This window comes from Anguilla rostrata, chromosome 12, assembly GCF_018555375.3.
Source record: "Anguilla rostrata isolate EN2019 chromosome 12, ASM1855537v3, whole genome shotgun sequence".
Taxonomy (NCBI): domain Eukaryota; kingdom Metazoa; phylum Chordata; class Actinopteri; order Anguilliformes; family Anguillidae; genus Anguilla; species Anguilla rostrata.
In genome coordinates this window covers 25,813,937-25,837,974 of record NC_057944.1, presented here as the reverse complement: position 1 = coordinate 25,837,974, position 24,038 = coordinate 25,813,937, and the positions used below count along the sequence as shown (strand labels likewise).

The 24,038-nt window shown below is 48.4% G+C and overlaps 3 protein-coding genes across 4 annotated transcripts in view; 1 reads left to right on the top strand and 2 right to left on the bottom strand.

The window, feature by feature from the left end:
- The first annotated feature begins 459 nt into the window (after positions 1-459).
- On the top strand, positions 460-3,227 carry six9 (SIX homeobox 9). The gene is made up of 3 exons (XM_064303522.1): positions 460-843; positions 2,096-2,259; positions 2,631-3,227. The coding sequence occupies exons 1-3, from the start codon at positions 460-462 to the stop codon at positions 2,824-2,826; spliced, it is 744 nt and encodes a 247-aa protein (XP_064159592.1). The 3' UTR covers positions 2,827-3,227.
- Positions 3,228-3,491: 264 nt separating this feature from the next.
- qpctla (glutaminyl-peptide cyclotransferase-like a) lies at positions 3,492-13,024 on the bottom strand. Its single transcript, XM_064303521.1, has 7 exons — positions 11,512-13,024; positions 10,181-10,327; positions 9,546-9,839; positions 8,032-8,193; positions 7,485-7,584; positions 6,949-7,065; positions 3,492-5,540 (listed from the first exon to the last, which is right to left on the bottom strand). The coding sequence occupies exons 1-7, from the start codon at positions 11,719-11,721 to the stop codon at positions 5,395-5,397; spliced, it is 1,176 nt and encodes a 391-aa protein (XP_064159591.1). The 5' UTR covers positions 11,722-13,024; the 3' UTR covers positions 3,492-5,394.
- Positions 13,025-15,225: 2,201 nt separating this feature from the next.
- The window catches only part of sipa1l3 (signal-induced proliferation-associated 1 like 3), a 78,527-nt gene continuing 69,714 nt past the window's right edge, over positions 15,226-24,038 (bottom strand). Inside the window, exons 16-23 of one of the 2 annotated variants that reach the window (XM_064302226.1) lie at positions 23,398-23,667; positions 21,880-22,042; positions 20,932-21,124; positions 20,447-20,596; positions 20,216-20,342; positions 19,801-19,882; positions 19,544-19,696; positions 15,226-19,430 (exon numbers count right to left, since the gene is read on the bottom strand). In XM_064302226.1, the coding sequence (XP_064158296.1) occupies positions 19,550-19,696; positions 19,801-19,882; positions 20,216-20,342; positions 20,447-20,596; positions 20,932-21,124; positions 21,880-22,042; positions 23,398-23,667 (1,132 nt within the window). In that variant the 3' untranslated portion in view covers positions 15,226-19,430; positions 19,544-19,549. The remainder of the gene's footprint in view (positions 19,431-19,543; positions 19,697-19,800; positions 19,883-20,215; positions 20,343-20,446; positions 20,597-20,931; positions 21,125-21,879; positions 22,043-23,397; positions 23,668-24,038) is intronic. The other variant, XM_064302227.1, reaches the window with a different exon arrangement.

Sequence of the window (24,038 nt, the reverse complement as noted above, 5' to 3'; positions counted from 1 at the left end):
CTCTAAGAAACTTGTTTCTAAATCATTTCTGGGTTATATTTTCATGACATTATTATTTTTTTCTTTGCGTGACTGTCCATTCTGCTGTGGGAGTGGGAGAGCTGAAGGCTGCAGAGGGCTCTTGCTCTCTGCTTCCTGCTGGGAGTGAGTTTTGGGGGCTGCGGAACAGCAGAGTGCGTGCTACTTCACACTGTACCTACACTTAGGACAGGAAGTGAGTGACGAGACGCCGGGCTCGGGGGAGGGGAACAGTGAGCTGTCCAAAGGAAGTTTCGGGCACGCAGAGGCGGCAAACCCCATCTAGAAACCGCTGTGGGACCTGTGGGCTGCTGGGATACATCTTACTTCCCTGACTGAGGATTCTGAACTCAGCACCTGGATCTACTGAGGAGTCGCTCCTGGCCCAAACCCAGCGTTCTGTCTACGGGGGTGGGGGGGCGTGGGGGAAGAGGCGTAGCCATGACGTCCAGCTTCTCTCCGGAGCAGGTGGCGTGCGTGTGCGAGGTACTCCTGCAGGGCGGCAGTGTGGAGCGGCTGGCCTCCTTCCTGAGCTCCTTGCCCTCCTGGCCGGGGCTGCAGGGCCAGGAGAGCGTGCTGAAGGCCCGGGCGGCGGTGGCCTTCCACCAGGGCCGCTTCCCCGAGCTCTACGCTCTCCTGCGCGGGTTCCCCTTCTCCCCGCGCAGCCACCCTCTCCTGCAGCAGCTCTGGCTCCGCGCGCACTACCTGGAGGCCGAGCAGCAGCGCGGGCGCCCCCTGGGGGCCGTGGGGAAGTACCGCGTCCGTCGCAAGTTCCCCCTGCCCCGCACCATCTGGGATGGAGAGGAGACCAGCTACTGCTTTAAGGTAAGGTGTGAGCCAATGGCAAGGACGCCGCATTGCCTTGCATTGCACCAGTATCACTGTGGGCTCTGACCCAGAACTAGAGCAAGTATGCACTTTAAATACTTTCAACTCCTTACATGTAAAATCCCAGAGAATTTTCAACAAACGTACAATAATTTGAAAGGATTGTATTGGTGAAAATAGCTGATTCTTTTAAAATGGTAAATAAATTAAAGGAATTTACTTGTGTCTACAGGGTGAAAGTACACCATAACAGGACAGCAAAAATCATTTTTGGCCTGACAGTGAAGCATTCTGGGATTCAGATAGTCAGCTTTATATTATACTCAACCTCTCTGCTGTTAGAGATGAGTATACATTAAAAATTAAGCTCTATGTCTGATACAGTGGCGCACCACATAGTAGACCACGGATACTCAAATCTGGCCCACGAGGCCAGTAGTGCAGCTGGTTTTCACTCTTCCCCTCTAATCAGCACTGATTCAAACCTGGGACACCAGGTGAGTTAAAGCTCTGGCTAGTCAGTGGCATTAATCGATCAATTAACTCAAGCAGAAAAGAAAACCAGTAGTACTACTGGCCTGGAGGGCCAGATTTGAGTATCACTGTAAGTAGACCCATGTGCTTCTGATCAGCAAAGATGAACATTACTGGGGTTTGGGGCTGAGATGGGAGGGCTGAGAGGAATCTAGGGAGAAGCGTGGGTTTTAGGGGGAAATAAATATAATATTTGGTCTGCTATGGATTTGCTTTTAAGGGGAATTTTTCAACTTTAATGCCCATTTAGTAACTGTAGCTTCTCTGTTCATGCATTGTTTCTTCAGTCTGCTGCCATGTCGTATTAGCCTGGGCAAAGTTGCTTTGCATCTGCCAAATAAGGCACATTAGAGGCATGTTGCACTATAATAAGCAAATTTATGCTGTAGAACAAAAGTTACCCGATTCACCTAACTCTGGCTGCACTGCATGTGCCTGTGTGTCCGTGTGTGCGTGTGCTCGTGCACGTGTGTATGCGCACGTGTGCGTGTTTGTGTGCGTGTGTGTGTGTGTGTGTTCGTGCGCGTGTGTGTGTGTATGTGTACGTGTGTGTGTGTGCTCGTGTGTGTGCGCGTGCGTGTGTGTGTGTGCGCACGTGTGTGTGTTCGTGCGCGTGCGTGTGTGTATGTGTACGTGTGTGTGTGTGTGTGTGTGTGCTCGTGCGTGTGTGTGTATGCGTACGTGTGTGTGTTCGTGTGCGCCTGTGTGTGTGCAGGAGAAGTCGCGCAGCGTGCTGAGGGAGTGGTACTGCCACAAGCCGTACCCGTCGCCGCGGGAGAAGAGGGACCTGGCTGCTGCCACGGGCCTCACCGCCACGCAGGTCAGCAACTGGTTCAAGAACCGGCGCCAGAGGGACCGGGCCGCCCAGGGTCCGGACAGGTGAGGGCTGGGTCGCCGGGCTGGGTCGCTGGGCTGGGTCAGCTTGCTCTGCACCTCACCTTTTTTCTCTGCGCCTCTCTTCTTCAGTCTGTCTGGGACTCACCAGTTTGAGAACTTTCCAACTTCACCTGATCTTTCCGTCTTTGTCTCTTTTTTCGCAGCCTCCTCGTCTTTTGTTCATTTTCTCTTCTTCTTGCTGCAGCAGCTGCATGATTTTCCCGCCCTCCCCACTTCCATCTTCTTCTCTGGGCCTGGCAACGTGCCAGCCTCCTCCACAGCTCCTGGCTTATACTGCCCTCTGCTGAGGAAACCATGAAACAATCCACCTCACCTCAAACATGCCTCTCCATTTAAAATGCTCTCTCCGTCAGGGAGGGGGAAGAGTCCAGCGTACCCCGGTTTTTGTGCTCAGATGGGACTCTGCACAGCACAGCGTTCCCCAGCTCGGATGATGACCTTTCACCTCCAGGGAGCCCCAGCACCCCTTACCCCTGCCCATACCCCCATCCTCACCCTAACAATTCCCATTGTGCCCCCACCATCCTGCAGGGCGGGTACCAGTTCTGAGGCCCTGTGGACACCCACTGAGACCAGCTAAACTAGAACCTGATTGGTTATAAGGGCTTTGTTGGGTTTTGATTGGATTAGGTCCTCGGTGAGACAGTTTTTTTTTGGCAATATTTTTTATACTGTAACTATCACCGTCAGCATAAATACATGTATGCGCTTTTAGAAGCGTAAGAGAACAGGATGCACTGGCCACTAGTCCCTGAGGGCAGCTGAAGCTCCTGTTTTACGGTCACTGATTTCATGTGCTGGCTGCAGGTGGGAAGCTCTCTACCTGGAGATTTAACCATTGCATTTCTGTTAAGCACTGTGCGGCACAGACGCGTCTTTCTTTATTCTGTGCCATAGAATGTTTTTCTGAAATGTTTCCATTTCTGTCTGGTCCCCAATTAAAAACTTCAGACTGCAGTTTGGAGTGAGGGCTTCTGTTCTTTACCATATTGTTCTTTCTGAATTCTCTGCATAGGTTCATTCAAAATGTGACGATCTGTGCCAATCCAGGGCACGTGGGGAGAGCAGTCCCAGAGACGTGGGGCTTCCTGTTCAGTGCTCGTGCTTTAGCAGAAATGTAAACACATGCACACACAGGTACAGTTATCCAATGGGCGCTTATAGGTAAGGGAATGCATGACAGGATGACTGAAAAAAACAAGGTCAAACACGCATCACTTTCTGCCGAGTTTATTAAATGCTGCGCTGTGGCAGAGGCTAGTTTTGGGGCTTGCCTATCTTGGGTGCAAAGCAGGCCAAACCCAACACAGCCAGAGGTGCAAGCAGTTCAGCAAAGACTAAGCAGCTCTCCTAAGTGCACATTCCAGGGGGTCTGGCTCCCTTAGTGCATGTTCCAGGCTGTCTAGATTCCTTAGAGCATGTTCCAGGGGGTCTGGATTCCTTAGTGCTTGTTCCAGGGGATCTTTCCCCATTTGCAAATAGTGCAGCAGGATTTTACTCCCAGACCTGGGATCCTTTACAGCTCCATTCAATAGCCATTCATTTCACTGGAGCCTATGCTGTGTGTTTAACAAACTGGGATTTAAAGTCCTTCATGCACTGCCAGCTGCATGTCCCTTGAAAGGTACCAAGGATCAGTAAAAGAAACTAAAACCCAGGACAAATGCACTATCACTGAAAATCAGCTTTGCAAGGACCTTTGGCTTGGCGTATCCATTGGAACACATTGCCTAGCAACGGTTTTCAGAACACTGTTTGTTTTTTAAAAAAATTAAGAATAACCTAATTATATTCATCCACCATTTACAAGGTAAATGTTTACTAAGCATTATTTCAGAAAACAGTCCAAGGTACCATTTAAGGCAATGACAGGTGGAATTAACAGATGCTAGCTAAAGTGGCAAAAGCTGCCCCACACCATGAGCTATGCGTGTATGTGAGTGGGTGGAGCAAGAGGCTGTGTCAACATGCCAATAATTCCAAGCTGTCACAAGATTTGTCAGTATGGTTTCTGGAACAACCTGCAGTCTTCAACAAATTCTCATGCTACACACAGCTAAGGCAAAAAAGCAACTATAGCAGAGTTAAGCTACCATCTGAAGCTGAAAAAACCCCACACATAAAAACCTCTATGACATCACTACTTCTGTGACATCACTGTGTTTTGGAATGACTAGTGGGAGACCCCAAACCACCAGTGTAGGGTTTTAGGCAAGGTAGCAATGGTTTTCATTAATATCATTACCTCCTGATTTTGTAAATGAAGATTAAATATGGACACATTCACATTTCTTTTTGAAAGCTTCAAGTTGATGGCCATTCCTGAGGGTCCATGTAAAGGACAAACAGTTCCTAGCGTACCGCTAAAGCTCTGGGCTCAGTCAACTATTGCACTGTAATGACGTAAGAAAACAGAACGCTTTTGGATTACCGTAGTCCGGTATCATAACTCTCATATACATACGCATCTTGCTGGTCAATGTCTCTAAGACTCTTGATCCAATTAACCAATGGGAAATTGGAACATTGATATGGTTTCTCCTTCACACCTCCGGGGCTGTCCTGGTTAAAATGCATTTGGCTGGCAATTGGCATCATGACACACAGACGGCAGCAGCCTTGAACGTTTCCACGGTGACAGAAGATAAGCGCCGTAACAGACAAACAACAGGTGGCGGCTCAGAAGGCAGCGAGTTTCCGAGTTCTCTCGTTTTCACAGAGGGGCCCCTCCCAGGTCCTGAGGGGGTATGGAGCTGCTGGTGTCTGCAGCAGACGTGCCACGCCTCCAGGGCGTATGTAAGCGTCAACTGTGTGGTATTGAGGAGGGGGAGGGGTGCTGGTCATTTCCTGTTGCCAGGCAACACTGGGCGTGACGGTTTCCAGCCCATAATCCTCGTCTGTGCCCCTTTATACAATAACCCAATGTTCCACACCCCAGGCCACTCGGTGTGGGGGGTGGCTCTCTCAGGTGACCAGTGGCTGGGTGTGCGGTGAGCAGGGAGGGGTGAGTTGAGTGAGCATACGCGGTTGTATGCGGTTCTGCCGGGCGAGACAGGAGAGGTCGGTTAATGTTGTGTTCGGGGGTGCGGGGGGCTGCGGTTTCGAGGTGCGGCGTGCTCACAGGCCCAGGTACTCGGCCAGGAAGACAGCCAGGATTTTGGTGAGGTTCTCCACGGTGGGGGGGTGCATGTTCTCCTCGGTGTCGTCCAGCGTGTGCCAGAAGGAGGGGAAGGGCGTGGTGATGATGTGCAGCACCGGGACTCCTGCGCGAGTGGTGGGGAAGCATGCACGTGTGTCAGCGCCATTAAACACACAACGTGTCTGAGTCTCGCCTTTAAACCATGATCACATATAAAACACTGCTCCAATGGCGCTGGTCACCACTAACACCCTGTAAGCAGTGCCAACACTGACCCTGAATCAATTACATTATCCCTTTCACACTCAAGTTATAAAATATTTCAACGGCCGCACAGCCTGAGTTTTTTCTGTGTGTGCACCAGCTGTTCCAGAATTCAACTGTTACATCACACTGGCCTTCGCACGGTACAAGTTGCCCTTGATATGGAGTGCTGATAATGAGGCCTACTGTAATAATAACAATAATAATAATAATAATAATAATAATAATAATAATAATGATGATGATGATTGTAAGCTTACCCATTATTGGGGAAATGACCAAACTGCCCCCACATCAGTGAATGTACATACTGGCCACATTCACCCTACACTGCTCTGAATGGAGATGCACTATTTTTAGCAGCTACAGTTGTTCTTATTGCATATTTAACAATATCATTCAGTTCGATATATACACGTACAACAACACTAGACACAGTAGCTCTCAGTGTGTGACAGGCACGATGTCTGACTTCGGTAGCTACCTGCACTGTCTATTCCATTTGTATCAACCAAAAAATCTATGTCAGCTAATGCTTTGTGTGGTGAAAATGTATGTATTTGCTATATCATTTATATGGTGGGAGCAAGTGGAGCATCTCTATTATGTGTCATCTTTGGTTGGAATGCAGAAAAACGAGATGGCAGAACCCCAAAAAAATATTACTGCCCGAATAGGGTGTTTAGTGATCATGTTGATCACTGGTGGGTTTACCCGTGATGTGATGCATTGTAAATTATAATTGCTCTTGGATTGTTTACTGTACGTTCTGCTTTCTGCCAGCCTGTAGTTAGCTCATTTTAACAGCTTTGTTAACAGTCTAACATTATCTAACTGTATAGCCTAGTATGTTTTTTCCAACTCTTAACAGTTGCCACTTCTGAGCAAGTGAAGACATCAGCATAAACAAATAAATGCTCACAAATGCGTCATTTGTAGACAGATGTTCTAATCACGCTGGTGTGACCGTACGCTTCAGGGACCACTCCAGTGCTGTAACACCTGTGTGACCGTACGGTCCAAATGGTTAATAATAAACATGTCTGTCGCTGTGCGTTTGTGGCAGTGAATCTCTCTGTGTGAAACTTCACTTGTGTTAGTGCATTAGTCCATTTGTGTCAGCATATGCCTGCATCAGTGCATTTTTGTGTCACTGAACTGAGTCAATGCAAGTGTGTGCTCATGTCTGTGCGTCTGTATGTGTGTGCTCATGTGAGTGTGCCTGTGTGCGTGTCAGTAGATGCTCGTGTCAGTGGCAGGGCCCTCACCCCTCTGTAGGAAAGGCATGTGGTCGTCCTGAACAGGGCCCAGGTAAAAGTCCTTCCTGAAGTAGCTCTGCTCACTGGGGTGGGAGGAGAGCAGGCCCAGCTTGTGCAGTCTCTTTTCTGGGGGGGGGGGGGGGGGGGGAGAGAGAGAGAGAGAGAGAAGAAAGAAAGAGAGAGAGAGAGGGAGGGGGGAAAGAGAAAGAGAGAGAGGGAGGGAGAGAGAAAGAAAAAACAAGGGAAGAGAGTGGTGAAACATTGGGATGAGATACAAACAGATTTAAGTTACAAAGTTACAAAAGCAGACCAGCTCTGGTTCTCCAAACAGCTGCTTCAGCACCAGAGAGGGAGGCTCTCCATCTTCCCCTCTTTCAGCTTCCTGTCTTTTCCCACCTTCTATTCTCTCCCTCACTGAGAACAGATCCCTCGTTTTATTTATACACGCGTCTATGGTGCGAGCACTTGGACAAAAAGCCACAAAACGAAACAATAATCTTGAAGAGAAGAAAAAATAAAATGCACATTAGATGGAGGTCACCCACCCGCGGCGATGAGGCGGTCGAACCAGCGGGCGGTGTTATCGAAGTGATTGACAAACAGCGGGTCTACACCACCGATTAGGTCCAGCAGAACAAAGAGGTCCTGAGTGCAAAAACAGGAGGACAAGTGAGCGAGCCTACAGCACACACCCACACACACACACGCTCGCACACGCTCACACACGCGCACACACACACACGCACACACACGCACACACGCGCACACACACGCTCACACACACATGCACACACACACACACGCACACACACATGCACAAACATGCTCACACACACACACACACACACACACATGCACAAACATGCTCACACACACCCACACACACACATGCACAAACATGCTCACACACACATGCACACACACACACGCACAAACATGCTCACACACACACACACGCACAAACATGCTCACACACACACACACGCACGCACACACACACACACGCACGCACACACACACACGCACGCACGCACGCACGCACGCACACACACACGCACACACGCTCACACACGCTCACACACAGGTCCTCACCACAGCCTGCAGCAGTGTGTTGTGGGGGGACCCAGGCGGGTAGGGAGTGTGGGCCATGAGCTCAGCCAGGTGGCGAGAGCCGTACAGGGAGTCTGTGGCCGTCCACTCCTCAAACGCCTCCTCACCGTCAAAAAACACCAGCTGGAGAGTCACTGGAGCCTTCTACAGAGAGAGAGAGAGAGAGAGAGAGAGATGGACAGGGGCTCATTGTCACAGAAAGATTTAAGTAAGATAACAGGACAAGCCACCAAAAATTCCCTTTATTGTCTTTTATATGACACAGAGAATCTGGGTCTGTAGTTTTGTGTTGGTTTCTTAGAGTGCAAGCAGCAAAGCAGCAATTCAGCCTGGTGAAATGTCTCTGCCTCAGTATGAACACCTGCACATCTGCATAGTTCAGGAGAATTGGCCAATCAGAACAGTCTGTACATATTACAGGCCAAATCTCCAGAGAGCTGAGCTTGGCATTTTCCCCGGAGAGACCCTCTGCAGACAGGAAGAGGCATCTAGTACCTCAGTTCTTTCTTCTTTACTTCAGGCTCTCTGCCGTGTCCACTTACTCTTTCCCTTCCTCTCTCCCAGCTGCTTTCCTTCCTGTTAATCCTTCCAGCTCCTTTCTTTTCTACCCATTCCTCCTTTTTTTCACTCGCTCAATCTAAAACACCCAACGGCTCTCAATGTATGAGTTATAGACCCGCCCTTCCCTAAAGTTGCGCAAATTTCTTTTTTTGTTTTTCCCCCTTACAACACATCAGCCAGCTGGAACTAGTCTCAAGCTCAACAGCGCTAACAGACAATGGCTGGCCAGCATTCGAACAATAGCGACACACGAAACACTGATCAAATACTCTGTCTAAGTAAGAACTAGGAGGGCCAGACAAATTAAAAAACAGCAAGAATGTTAATTACATTTCCACAATATAATCTAGTTCAGTAAACAACAGGGACAGCGGCCTATAAATGTGAATTAAATATACTTCAAACACTAGCAGTCACTGGTAAATGCTATTCAAATCTTCCTCTTTAACTACAAACTCACATCAAGGGATAATGCCCTGCCCTACTGAAATTTAACAAGGCCCAGTTCATGGCAACAATGGCTATTTCTGCAAGCAAGTGGAATGAAAGCCAATCTTTTCTTTTTTTTATGTAAAACTGGCTACCAGCCAGTCTGAAGCCAGTCTCCTCCCCTTAAGTGGCATTACATTACATTTTCAGCAATTAAAACACACTCTTATCCAGAGCAACTTACACAGCTTACATTCTTTTTACCAAGAATCCATTTATAGAGCTCAATATTTACTGAAGCAATTCAAGTACCTTGCTCAAGGGTACAATATCAGTGGGAATCAAACCTGCAACCTCAAGAGTTGCAAGTCCAGTTCCCTAACCATTACACTACGCTGGTGCCACACTGGATCCTTACAGAGCTGAATCTGAGTTAATGCTCAAGTCTCCTAATCTCACGTCTGACAACCGTTGCTAAGGGGTGTGTCCTGCAGCGCCGTCCCCACCTGCTGTGTGAGGGCTTTGAGCTGCACGTCCAGGGCGGTGACCAGCTCCAGCATCATGGCGCAGGGGACAGCCGAGTCACTGGCCCCCAAAAAGACCCGCTGCGGGTCGTCGGGGGGCGGCGGGAGGGACTTGGAGTCATAGTGGCAGGCCAGCACCAGCCGGCGGGGGGCCTGGGGGTCCAGCACGGCCAGGATGTTGGAGAAGGTCACCTGACCGCGAGGGGTGGGCGACGGGAAGGAGTCCACCTCCACAGACCAGCCGGCGGACAGGGAACCCAGCTGAGAGGAGATGTGCTGAACGAGGAAGGGGAAGAGGAGAGAGGGAGGGTGTGAAAAGACAGAGAAAAGGAGGAGAGAGAGAGAGGAGTGAGGAGAGAGAGAGAGCAGGTTCTGGAAGTTTTCACCTGAGCGTTGTTCTTTCATTCATTTAATTATTCTATGTACAGCCCGTGTTCTTCTTATGCAAATATAAACTGTCTATCTATTATTTTATTGCCATTATCTTTTTTAAATGAAAGCTTGTAGAAGGAATTCCAACGTATTAATCACAAACGGCCGTCTGTGCAGCTGAATGGGACCCTGACGGCCGCGCGCCCGGTGAGGCTGTGGAGTGGGCGGCCATGCTGCTCTCTCACCTGGCGCACGGCCTGGCTGCCCGCCGTGCCCGGCAAGCGCTCCACCAGGATGGGCCGCAGGTGAGCCTCCCACAGCCGCCCCCGATCCACCCGAGATGCCAGCCGCCGCACCTGCGCCGAGGACAGCTTACTGGGCTTATGAGACAACTGGAGCGAGGGAGAGGGAGAGAGGAGGAGAGGGAGAGAGGGAGAGACAGGGGAGAGGGAGAGGGGAGGGAGAGTGAGGGGGAGAGGGGAGGGGAGAGAGGGTGAGAAGACGAGGGGGAGAGAGAGCGGCGAGGAGAGAGAGGGAGAGGGGAGAGAGGGGAGGGAGGGAGGAGAGGAGGAAGGCAGAGGGAGAGAGAGGGAGAGGGGGAGAGAGGGGAGGGAGGGGGGAGGGAGAGAGAGGGAGGAGAGAGAGGAGGAGGGGGGAGGGAGTGGTCGGCAGAGGAGAGGGAAAGACACAGCAAAGCAGAGAGCGGTGGGAGAAGATGGGGGAAAGATAAGGAGAGAGAGGGGGAAGACGGGAGAGAGAGAAGGGTGGGATAAGGACAGAGAGAGGGGGAAGACGGGAGAGAGAGAAGAGTGGGATCGAGAGGACGGGATGGATAGGAGAGGATGAAAGGTTAGAATGAGGTGTGTGAGACAGAAAAGGATGGAGAGGGGATATGGAAGAAAGAGGGACAGAGACCACAGAGGGAGTGAGAGAAGAAAGACAGGATTATTGTGACATAATTACAGCTCCTTCATAACATCCAAAACAAAGTGGTGTGCAATACAAATGGCTATTATAATCACTGACTGTCAGATTCCACCCACAAGCAATCTAAAATGACTGGACACCTACCTATTGAATATGCATATACATGACCATCTGTCATACAAACTGGTGCAATATTGAATATGGTGACCAATGTATATTTACTTTTATATGAGTACAACAATAATTACTTTTATAAGTGTACAACAGGCAGTAGTCAGGGCAGTAATTACCTGTAATATAACCACCAAACAGAGCAGTTTGTGTGGACATTCCATGATATGAATAATGTCAGATTTAATAATATATTTCCCAAATAACATTAAAACAGACTCAAAGAATAGCCTATTTCTTACATTTTCAATTTAAAATACCACCAAAAATTGAACAATATACAGAACATTAAGTTCGTAGTAAATTATTTTGTATTAATTTCATAACATAGCAGTATATTCATGGCAGTAAGACAGACCCACTAAACAGAATGTATGACTGGACTTGAAATCTTCAGATGTACACACCAGAAATCCTGGGAATTCTGTCCGTGCCACAGAAGTTTAAAACAACACTGATGTCCGAGTTACAATCATACCTTTTCTTTTGTAAGGTCTGCAGAGTGGACACGCACGTTTGTACCGATCGTGTCGTTGGACAAGTAAATCCCCAACAGCAGCGTCACGGAGAGGACCACACACAGGCAACACAACAGCACGCGTGGCCGAGGTTTCCACACCTGGTCACAGACGGAAAGCCCCCCGCCGTTGTTGGCAGGAGCCGCCCTGTACCTTCTCCCTTTCGACATCTTTACATTTAATTTGCAAGGTTATCGGCGGCCAGGAACCAAAGACGCCCTCTCGCCACGGTTAGCCGCTTCGAAGCTCAGCCTAATCTTTGTTCTACGTGTGCATCTGTAACACGTCATTAAGAAGCAAATCGATAAAACGAGATCAACTACTTCGCTAGCTAGCATATAGTTATCCAGTAACTTTTACTTCAGATTATTTGCCACAAGGTAAATTAACTTCGCTAAATTTTCCGGATATGTCACATGCATGTCAATTTTCAGGATTTTCTTGTAACCTTGACGAGCGAGTTCTGAACTTTGGTTTGAAATCGTCTTTCTATTCCGTGATGTATATTACGGTAAATGAAAAAACACAACACACTGTCCATTCATTACGTGTCCCTTGACACTTTTGTAACTTTAGCTACATAGTAACTATTCTGCAGAATTCAAACTTCTCTAGTTCTTTCCGGTTGCAGTGTTCTGTCGTCGGTCCGAGCCAATTACCTAGGTGGCTACAAAATCGTCCTTCGGTCGAAAATGTCACTGCTTTTGTAGAACAAATATTTCACACGTAGGCTAACGGCACTATAAGAAGAAAGCTATTCCACCCACTTCTGGTTGCTAATGTCAGTTAGGTTGCGACTCCCTGCTACTTTACTTTTTGCAGTTAAAATAATATTGGCCAATAAAACTGTCAATAAATGGAGCCATTAGGCTACGGCAGATAGCACAGAAATGCTGCATGTGGTTTACATGCCTACTCTGAAACAGGCATGATCTACATCACGCGCCTTTACGACAACGTTACGCATGACACAAAGTTACTGAAGCAAACTGGTTAGCAAATATAATTTGTTATGGTAGCCGCTACGTTGCTATTAACATTATACTTTGTGTTTCGGGCCATGGCGGAATGCTAGTAACCGCAGATATTACGAACAACAATGTAAATAGACTAGTAAAATTTATATAATGCTTACAACTGGATATGATGGCATATGATGGCTAACGTTAAAGCTAAGCGTGGCCGCGACCTCCTGATTACAAGCTAGCCATTATCCATACTAACAAGTGAGTTCCGTAGCACTCTGCTGGCTAGCTAACACAATACCGACCACCCTGACATAACTGGGAATGCAATTCATCGTTCGCAGCAACGCCTGTTTCCATTTCCGCAGTCAGGGTCCAATATATGTCTATGTCCAACACTATCCGCTACATCTCTTAGAAACACCCATTCTTGACATGCTAACAAAACGGACTCAGCTCCTGCAACTTGAACCAGTTCAGGAGCAGTTGGGACTTCGAAGCGACACATGTGATGCTATCACGTGATTTTCGGAGACAGCCGAAAACGTACGATTTATTCTCAAATTTGTCTGACAAACTATAGGGAGTGCGTACTACCAGTATTAAGGTACACCAAACTTCAAGGTGGCTGCACATCTGGCTATTAAAAATCAGACGTTTTGGTCAAGTCAGACATGGTAATACAAACTCGTAGCCAGAGAAACGTAATATTTGTTTTATAAACAAGCCAGATATGAAGTGAAGTAAATACCAATCTCAAAGATTCACCAGTGAATTGTGATCCATGCAGTGTTTCATAGGTCTGCATTTCTTTTGTCTACCAAACAAAATATAATTTAAAAATAGTATTTTAGATTTTAATAAAATTAATTAAAATGTTATTAATAAATTCGCCTACATTCATGGCAACATAAATGGCAATTATACCAATGGAAATTAATAATATCAATAATCATTAATATAATAAACTTAAATTGCATCTAAATTCTTATACTAGATACATTTTTATAATCTTATGTAATATTACCATTCACTTGACAGGTAGCAGATCAATAACAAACAATGAGCTATGATGTGCTGGGAGCACCTGAATCTGAGATGTTATCTTACTGTAGCCATGGTTACACCCCCTGACTTCTTTGCATGGGACAGGGGCTACAGGGTACAAACACACACCTCTAATTTATGGCCTGTAACCAAATGATCATCGATAGGGATCTCAATACACACACCCTCCCACTTTAAACTACGACATTCCACCCTCACACACACACACCTTCCCTCTATAATCTATGACCTTTCACCCTCACACAAGCAGCACCCTCCTTGTCTAACCAAAAAAGTGCTCAATCTGTAGAATGTGGGGAGGCAGTAAGACAAAACATGCCAATGGGCCTACTAGGGAGGGTCTGTAGTGGGGACATAGACTTTGTGACCCCACTACAAATGAAGGGTCTACCATAGACTCCGTGTCCCCACTACAAAGGGAGGGTCTACCATAGACTCCATTATTCCCACTACAAAGGGAGGGTCCACAATAGACTTTTTGTCCCCACTACAAAGGGAGGGTCTACCATAGGCTCCGTGTCCCCACTACAAAGGGAGGGTCCACTATAGACTTTTTGTCCCCACTACAAAGGGAGGGTCTACCATAGACTCCGTGTCCCCACTACAAATGGAGGGTCCACCATAGACTCCGTGTCCCCACTACAAAGGGCGGGTCTACCATGGGCTGTGTCCCTACTACAAAGGGAGGGTCCACCATAGACTCAGTGTCCCCACTACAAAGGGAGGGTCCACCATAGACTCCGTGTCCCCACTACAAAGGGCGGGTCTACCATGGGCTGTGTCCCTACTACAAAGGGAGGGTCCACCATAGACTCCGTGTCCCCACTACAAAGAGAGGGTCCACCATAGACTCCGTGTCCCCACTACAAAGGGCGGGTCTACCGTGGGCTGTGTCCCTACTACAAACAGCAATTATCTGCACAATGCAGGTGTGATCCAGGGAAATTCTGACACCTGCAAATATGAAGATTCTATGCTGTCAAAATTTCACAGCCTAGGAGCTACTGGGTGGCTCATCCTAAGTCAAGTCTCAGTTCTTGCGCATGGCTCCACAGCCAAATATGGGATCGGGCCCGTGCCAGTGCTGCCTGTGGCCAGCAGCCCCTCGGGGGAACGCACGCTTGGCTCTGGCATTGCCCACCGACGGCAGGTTTTCAGCCAGGCAGGACGACGGCGTCTCATCATGACCCCTTCCTGCTGATCGGGTGCATGCGTGGCTGCTCATTAAGCAGCATGTCTGCGCCAGCCTGGCTTGCTAAGAGCAGCGGGATGAGCAGCGGCGTTTGGCATGCTGTGCTCGTCTGCGCTCGCCTTACTCAATAGCAGAGGTCGCAGTCAGGAGCGCTGATACACTTATGATCGGGCATTCCAAACCAGAGAAAAAAAGGGGCATGAAGAATTTAAAAAGTTTTTGTTTTTCATGGTCCCTATGTGGAACACTTAAGAGTGGAAAAAGTGGACACACAGTAAAACACATTCATACACAGTGAGGTGAGCGGATTAATGTGGACAGACGACACGTAGACTGGAGATGTCAAACTCCGTAACAGACTAGTCAGGAAAGATCATGCTTTTTCTATGCTCTCAGAAAGTAATATGGGCGCCCTGCTCTTAGAAATCAATATGAATGTTGGCAGACGATTTCTATGAGACATTTATTTTGCGTTCACCACATATGCTGGCAAGCCAAAACAAAACAAAATGCATACAAAAAATGGACATAAAAATCAGTCTAGTTACAGGTTGATTAATGGTCACAAAACAACCACAACAAATAAGAAATAAGACCCCAACTTTATGAAAGATTTTGTTTCCTTTTTAATATATTTTTTCTTATAAAATAATGAGAACATAATTTACACCATTCAATGTACACTCATTGATACAACATCCCCAGGAGACACCAAGAGAAATATCAACAGTCAGTTTTCTTCTACAGTGCCTCCTGCCTCATGCAGGAAGCTCCAATCTTAAAATTAAAAAATCAAAATGAAAAATAAAATCAAATTTGTACAATGATCCAAGATCAAACAGCTTACACTAGAAAGCAGGATGCCCTCTTATACCCACTCAGAATCTTTTTTTGTATTTTTCCAGCTTGCAAAAGTGGCCAATGTGTCCCAATAATAAATTATGAAAAAATAACAAGTTAAAAAATGATTACATACAATTTCTTTTAATTACTGTTTATGATTCCTGCTTCGGTACTGGTGGTGAACATTAATATATTCATTATCTTTTATCTTAAACAACTAAAAAAAATCAAATACATAAAAATAAATTCTTTAAAACACAATACAAAGAAAAAAAAAAAAACTTAAGACAATGATGGTGCAGATAATGTTGTAAAACAATCACAGCATGATTCCTGTTAGTGCTGATCACGCGTATCAGCACTATGCTGCTTTTGTTCCGTTACCTTGTGGTTTTCTCCCGGGCCAGGTGCCCCGGCACTGATGGGACAGTGATTACAGTACTGAAGGACAGAGAACAGGGACAGTGCGTCAAGAGGGGAGGCCACCATAAACCACCAGAGGAGCTTTTGGAGAAACACAAGAGACAGCAGGAGAGGGACAGGGCTTAGAGAGATCTGTGTCTCTGTCCTACGGGTGTTACTCTCCGTGTGCATTACTCAAGAGTGCGCTTTTTCATACGTGTCTGAGAGAGAGCAAGAGAATGAGAGAGAGTGAGAGATGGAGGGAGATAAGTGTGTGTGTGTGTATGAGACAGAGCGAGAGATGGAGGGAGATGAGTGTGTGTGTAAGTAGAGTGTTGCTCAGGGACAGAAACACAGATTCAATTTCAGCCTCTCATTTTGCAGTGTCCCTCTCTTCCAGTTATCGATAGGCCACAGCTGTGCAGGTGTACATGTACACACTGGTAATAAATAGAAAATAAATAGGAGATGTCTTAGGAAAGGGCAGCCAGTGGAGGTCCTGAGAGGGGGGGTCCAGTTGTTTAGGAAGGGAGGGGTGCACTTGTCCACAGCTTTACTCACATGCATGGACACAAGACCACCCAGCCACTTTGAACTGAGGGAACAGGGTCTATGTGGGACTTCAACAGAATTTAGGGGACCCTCTATCCCCGAATTAGCTCACAACCCACCAGTAGGAAATCTTGACACAGATGGGGGGGTCTAGGACTGCAGACAAAAAGCCTTCCTATGACAAGAGCCACTAGTCCTGCCACCCTCGTGCAAGTCCTGCCTCTCACTTCATCAACTCACACACGGTTCAGAAAAATAGATTCTATATAGGAATATAAACTAGCTAGCTAGCTGTACAAATATAGTGTCTTTACGATTAATGAGCATAGAGATATATCTTTTTTTAAGATAGGGACATATGTGTGTCCCGCCCACTCTTGAATAGTGCCTCCTTGGCTGAACCACAGTCCAGTGACATTATTCAGCAAGATGCACTTTCATACAGTACAGAACAAGTAGAGCCACCACAGATATCTACAGTATCTTTGGGGACCACACTGTGGGACACCATGTCACTTCCTGTCATTGCTGCCACGTCCTGTCCTTAGAGAAGGAGAGAGCAGCCCCGTAAAAACCAATAGACCCACGACACACACGTTCAAGACAAGACAAGCATCCCCTTTGTGCAAACACTTGCTGGTTTTTTATATTTTTTGTAGTATGTCACAGAGACGATGGTGCTCAATGATTGCTCCCGATATTATTACGTTCACACAGTGTGCGATCACATAAAACCCACGTCACATGTGTCACACTATCATCTGGTTTGTCCAGACCAGGTGGGCCCAGTGTCTCAGTATCAACCAAGGAGCTCACTTCTCACAATTCTTTCCGATTACATACTCGTATACAGGGCTCTTGTGATTCAGGGATTCCTGTGTATAGGAAAGTGCTCCCTCTGCTGGTGGCACTGAAGACCGCAGCGCTGTAAGGCGGGTGAGCGGTGGAACACTCCCGCTGTGCTCGCAGCTGTCTTTATTAGCGTCTTTTTCAGTTGCTTCCTTTTTTCTCTCCTTCGGATTCCTCTCATCCGGGATCAGATCCAGTACTGGCTCAGCCTGTGACGTGAGCTATGAGAGGCAGCGTGGGCTGGTCTGGAGTCAGTGAGCTCCCTTACAGAAAGCCCCAAACTGTCCCCTGCAGCTGCCAACGTCAATGTGGCTGTTTAATGGGAACAATTACTGTCACATCCGGGTCAACATCCCTCTGGTCCGGGGTTAAGAATGTTGACCTTCCCAGGATTCCACACCGCCGAGGAATGCTCCAGCTCATCTGCGCCCGACGTTTCCTGGGTAGGTTTGGTGCATCGATGCTAATTGCATTTCCACAATTACATGCTGTTCTAGCAGAGTGAATGATTACACTCTCGTGTGCGTGTGTGTGTGTGTGTGTGTGTGTGTGTGTGTGCTTGTGGGGTCCACACTTAATCAGCACCTCACTGCTGTTGGTACCAAAAAACAGTATCTTGCCTTCCTGCATATAATATAAATGATAATAAAACATAAGCACACAGAGTAAAAACGTTCCAGGATCCTTAGACAGCTGCAGAGATGGAGAAGAGTCCCCATAAGTGATGTCCCCAACCATAACTACATTTCTAAAGCCCAATTACAAGGAGCTCTCATCAGTAGAAGAATCGAGTGGATGCCAAAATAGCCCTTGAAAATAAAATTAAATGAGAGCTTCCAATAAAACAGAACCCTCGAGAGATGACTGCTCAAAGCTGAGCACCAATGAGAGGCCATTTAGTGGCATCCTATTTTCATTCTAGTCCAGCGGGCGGCTTCTCCTACCAGCTGAGTGCATAACAGCGAATGCGTATAATGTTCCTACACCGTTGCCGGGACAACCAACAGCTCAAACACGTTCCCCCTGGCGGTGCAGTGTGGGTATTTTGTCTGGAGAAGTACCCTCCGCAGAAATGCGATACTCTATAAGTCGCGCAGTCGGTCTGCCGCAGTCCTTGTGTCTCCATGAATTATTAATGGATTGCAGGAGTGCCGAAGGGCAAATTAAAGCTTCATGCTACAGTACTGCGCGCTGTGCTGCGCATTTTAACTCTGAGTCAGTCCCAGGAGAACGTACCGCACTTTGAACAATGAACTGAGGTTGGTGTATAGTACCATGCTTTCTTTTAACCCACTTGCACCCTGTGCAGTGTAACATGGGAAATTGAGTCATTTCAGAATGGGCCCTGCAGCTAAGCAAACAGTCACGCACTGAGCTTCTATTTGGCTGATCTGCTTCTGATATGAGGCCTTCTGGGAGTAGTACAGTATGGTTAATCCTATCTTGACAGATTTTTTTTAGTTAAAGTATCAATTAAGACTTTAGTGTTTTTAAAATGAAGGTAATGACAGTGATGAAAACAGCAGAGATAAGGAAATAATCTGCTAAAAGAACTGATTCAGATCAGAAAATTCCATCTTGAATGCCTTTTAAGACTTGTATGAGGTTTAAAAAAAATAGTTCTGTACCTGTTCCACCCAAAAGCCAACCTAAGATAAGTCACAATAGCACCTCTTCCCACAATGTCTGGTTCAATTGCATTTGAACCTGGAGCCAGCCAGTCACTAAGGAAGAGGTGGGAGGTGCTAGTCAGTGTTTTCTGCTCCAGACCAGGAGCGCATGTTTGGGTGGGGGGGAGGGGGGTACCAGTGCCTCCCCTGCCAGGGGACCTGTGGTGGGTGTTGATGTGGGGGAGATGGAGCCCACCCAGGACTGTCTCTCAGGCATATCCTGTCCCGTTAGGTCCCACCACTGCCCGCTCTGGTCCAGTATCTCAGGATTCCCCCAGCTTGTAGTGACCACGTCCCCAGGGGAGGGCGTCACCAGTAGCTTCAGCCAATGGGAGTCCCTGATGGAGGAGGAAGAGAGGAGAATGGGGTGTCACCTTCAACAGCTCTCCGAAACTATCATTTACCTGACGATTACCTTATAGTGTAAATGTGAGTATTTCCTGTTCCTGACCTGTGGTCATTTCCTGTCCCCGGAGGGTCCAGTGAACATCTGGCTGAACTTGCGGAGCTGCTCGCTGGCGGAGAGGGACTCCTCCTGCAGGCGCTGGTTATTCTCCCGCAGGTTCGCCATCTCCGCCAGCAAGGCCACCTTATCCTGCTTCTCCTGAGAGACAGGGAGCAGGGGTCAAAACCCACGCACACATACACACACACACACACACACTCTCTGTCCTCATTACCTCAGTCAAAGCTCTGTGAGGGACTCACCTTCTCCAGGTCATTGTTCAGTTGTTTCAGCATCACCTCCAGGTGATACAGTCGCCCCGACAGGTCGTTCGGGGCCTCGTCACTGCAGCAACACACAAGCACGCCTGTTATTTCATACAAGGCATTCTCGCACAACACAAGCTAGCTTTATGTTACTACTTTAAGCATATAACCATCTCTCATTTTGCACAAGCTATCCCAAGAACTGTCCAAAAGGTGGCACTGTGGTGCAGCCCCTCACTCTGTTTCATTTCCTAAGCAGGTAAGAGGGCGCCCCACAACTGCTTTTCACAGAGGAGACAGTCACAGCTCTACTGAATTATAACCGTCTTCTGTAGGGATGGTGCATAGTCTGTGTGTGTGTGAGTGTGTGTGAGCGTGAGCGTGTGTGTGTGTGTGCGGTACACATCATTACCTGCTGATGGTGGGAGTGGTGCGGGGGGTCTGGGGGGTGTGGAACTGCACTGGGCTGACAGACGGCTGCAGCTCTGCCCCCCCAGGCTGGGAATCGGTGAGGGAGAAGAGAGACACCGCCCTCTGGACTGAAACAGACACACAAACACACACACATCGTCATTATCCTCAACAACAACACACACCGATATCTTCATCATCACCATCGCTGTGATGGCCCTCCCTCTCGTACCCTCGAAGGCCTTGGCAGCGTTGACCAGGCTGGTCCACTCCAGCCCGCAGGCCGTGTCAGGCAGGGGCATGAGCCCGGGGTCCAAACGCCGCAGCGGGGGAACCTTATCCCTCACCTCTGTCAGAGACAGCTCCGAGGCAGAGAGAGGAACTGAGAGAGAGAGAGAGAGAGACAGAGAGGAGGGGTAGGGGGAGGAGGGAGGGAGGGAGGGAGAGAGAAAGGAGTTTTTCGTCATTCATTGATCTAATGCAGTTGCCCAGGCATTTCAGAAAGGAAAATATCCCCAGCCTACTAACAATGGACCAATCAAAACGCAGAAATGGATCAATCAAATACAATGACGCCAAGACGTTCACAGGTTATATAAACACTCAACCTCCCAAACTTCCTCAGAATCTCCACCTGTACAAAGAAGGGTCTACTTTCTGTGAACAATACATCACAGAAACTTCATCCAATAGCGTGGAGAGAAGCGAGAGGCTCACCCTTCTTATTGGACAGGAGGGAGCCCTGGGCGGGGGTGTGGGCGTGCCGGCGGGTGGGCAGGGTGCAGGTGAACAGCAGGTCGCCGGCGGAGGCCTGGCTGTCGGTCGGGGGGGTGCAGGCGAAGCTGTCGTCCCGCCGGCCGCTGCAGAGGCTCTCATCAGAGAAAGTGCGCTGGAGAGCCCGGCGAGGGGACTGGGGAGGCCACAGAAACAGCACAGTCACACACAGTCACAGTCACAGCACAGTCACACACAGTCACAGTCACACACAGTCACAGCACAGTCACACACAGTCACACACAGTCACAGTCACAGCACAGATACACACAGTCACAGCACAGTTACACACAGCACAGTCACAGTCACCAGCACACAGTAAGCACAGCACAGTCAGACACAGTAACAGTCACAGCACAGATACACACAGTCACACACAGCACAGTCACAACACAGTTACACACAGCACAGATACACATAGTCACACACAGCATAGTCACACACAGATACAGCACAGATACACAGTCACACACAGCACAGTCACAGCATAGTCACAGACAGATACGGCACAGTTACACACAGTCACAGTTACAGCACAGACAAGCGTGGGTAAGTATGTTTTGGTGTGTATATGCGCTTGAGTGCATGTGTGTGTATGAGAGAAAGAGTACATCTGTGTGTGTGCGTGTGTTTGTACATGTCGGTGTGCGTGTGTGTGTGTGCGTGTGTGTGTTTGTACATGTCGGTGTGTGTGTGTGTGTGCGTGTTTGTACATGTCGGTGTGTGTGTGGTGTGTGTGTGTGTGTGTGTGTTTGTATGTGTGTGTGTGTGTGTGTGTGCATGTGTTTGTACATGTCGGTGTGCGTGTGTGTGTGTGTGTGCGTGCGTGTGTTTGTACATGTCGATGTGCGTGTGTGTGTTTGTGTGTGTGTGCACAGCCACGTCTCTCACAGCCTCTCTGAGGGGCGTGTCCATGGGCGTGTCCATGATGATGAGCTTCTTCAGGTCGTCCTCCACGGTGCTCTTGTGTGAGCGGCGAGGGGACCGCAGGTCTCTCAGCGACGCCCGCAGGCGGGGCTGCCCAAACACGTTCTTAGAGTTCAGGTCCACCTGCCTGAACACAGGAGCGCAGCACCACAGGTTAGAACGCTCTCACCTGAACACAGAGCTACATTAACCACACGTACATACACAGCACACCCCTACCTGAACACAGCACAGCACCATGAAGGAGCGCATTACACACAATACAGATTAAGACAGGCCGGACTGAACACACAGCGCAGTGACAGAGCTTGTCACACACTAGAATAATGCACAAAAAAACGGCGGCATATCACACACCTCAATAAATGTGCACAGCACACCGTTACACACTCTAACACACCTCTGTGTGAACAGAGCTATAATTTAATAATAAACCGCCCGGGCAGAACGTCTGCGCAGTCAGCAATCTCTGAGCTGCGACCAGCAGTGAAGTGACTGCAGTTTTCCCCTCTGATTACAGACAATACGGCTTCAATAAAGAAAAAAATACGAGATGTACGATATCAAATATATACGAATACACACAGGACCGTTCACAGGCCGTTAGCTTTAAACTGCTGCGCTGGCTAGCATGCCCAGATTACTGTACTACTGCTGTAACCCCCACACAGGGAGAGTAACCCTGGGAATGGGCTCCACTGCTGTGAATGACAGAAGGGATTATAAATGCATCACACTGAGCGCGAGTGCTTTAGAGATGGCTTATTGGCTCCCAGTGCGCCAGCAGGCTAGGGTACCCCGGCTTGTAGCTGGGGTGCATCAGGACCCGGTGACTGACCGTGCAGCTGCTTCAGCTCTGAGCCTGTCATGGCGACAGGATGCAGTTTTGCGAGTCACGAGCTAAGAGAAATGCAGCCTGGGAAAAAGTGCTTAGCGTGACAGCTTGGCGGTTCTCACACTACATGCACATATACAAGCCCGCCAGAACAAAGGAGTTCACACCATGTGGAAGGTCACACTATCTACTGTATGTTTTGTCGACAGACTACACGCTGTGTTTATGACTTACTTAATACAGGTCATAAATGACACTGTTAAAATAAAAAAAAATAAAAATGAAAAAAAACCAAAGAACTGAACATGGATGCCAGGCTCTACACAAGATGTTATGTAAAGTATTCACAGACGCATTTGTGTGCGTTCAGGAATTGCCCCTGCACCCACAAACAAGCATGCATGCACACATACATACTGGATCATTTATTTGCTTAGAGACACCCTTCAAAAGATAGCGCATTTTCCTTTTACAGGCTAAATTTGTACAACTGGATATTTGCTGAAGAAAATTAGGTAAAAGTACCTTGGCTCAAGGATACAACAGCAATGCCCCACCTGGGAATTAAACTTGCAACCCCTGAGCTGCAAGCTCCATTTCCTACAGGTTATAAACCCAAGAACATGGTCACACCGATGCCCTCTTACCTCCTGCTGCTGCTGCTGCTGTCGGAGCTGCTGTTGGTGGCGGTGCTGGCGGCAGTGTTGGTGGCGGTGTTGGTGACGGTGCCAGCATCCTCGCGGTGCTGCCAGCTGCTGTGCTTGCTCTTGCCGTAGAGGGATTTGGGGGCGGAGCTGGACAGCTGCTGTGCACTGGACTGGGCGGAGCCAGAGGTGGGCGTGACCGTGGTGGCTCTCGCGGGCCGGGGCTTGTCCACCGATGGGGTCTTGTACCCTTGGGGAGTGTAGCACGCCCTGCTGACAGACGAACACACACACGCTCTCTTTCAGTGTTTTTCAGTGTTTAACAGGGTCACTCAGAAGTTTAGTCCTGTAACGGCTCCAGGTCGGGGTCGCACGCGCCCCAGAGTCAGCGCTGTAGGCTGGTGGGCGGGGCCAGGGGCGGGGTGGGGGCAGGGTAGCAAATGTTCTCATTACAGATGAAATCCCTTAATCCCCAGGCTGGGCTGTCTGCTATAGGGGGTGCGGGGGGAACGCAGCTGTGCATCCCCCCAGGAAAAGGCCCACAGTAGCCCCCCAGCTGGGGATTAGCCTAATGCTTGAGCTGCAGCAGGGACTACTGTGGGCCATCGGCAGGGTACTGAGGGAGAGAGGTATGTAGGGCAGGG

Coding starts and splice junctions, on each gene's coding strand:
- six9 (XM_064303522.1), top strand. CDS start 460: ATGACGTCCAGCTTCTCTCCGGAGCAGGTGGCGTGCGTGTGCGAGGTA. Junction 844..2,095: donor AGACCAGCTACTGCTTTAAG/GTAAGGTGTGAG, acceptor GTGTGTGTGCAG/GAGAAGTCGCGCAGCGTGCT. Junction 2,260..2,630: donor GCCGCCCAGGGTCCGGACAG/GTGAGGGCTGGG, acceptor TCTCTCCGTCAG/GGAGGGGGAAGAGTCCAGCG.
- qpctla (XM_064303521.1), bottom strand. CDS start 11,721: ATGTCGAAAGGGAGAAGGTACAGGGCGGCTCCTGCCAACAACGGCGGG. Junction 7,066..7,484: donor CGACCGCCTCATCGCCGCGG/GTGGGTGACCTC, acceptor CCCCCCCCCCAG/AAAAGAGACTGCACAAGCTG. Junction 5,541..6,948: donor CATGCCTTTCCTACAGAGGG/GTGAGGGCCCTG, acceptor CCACTCGCGCAG/GAGTCCCGGTGCTGCACATC.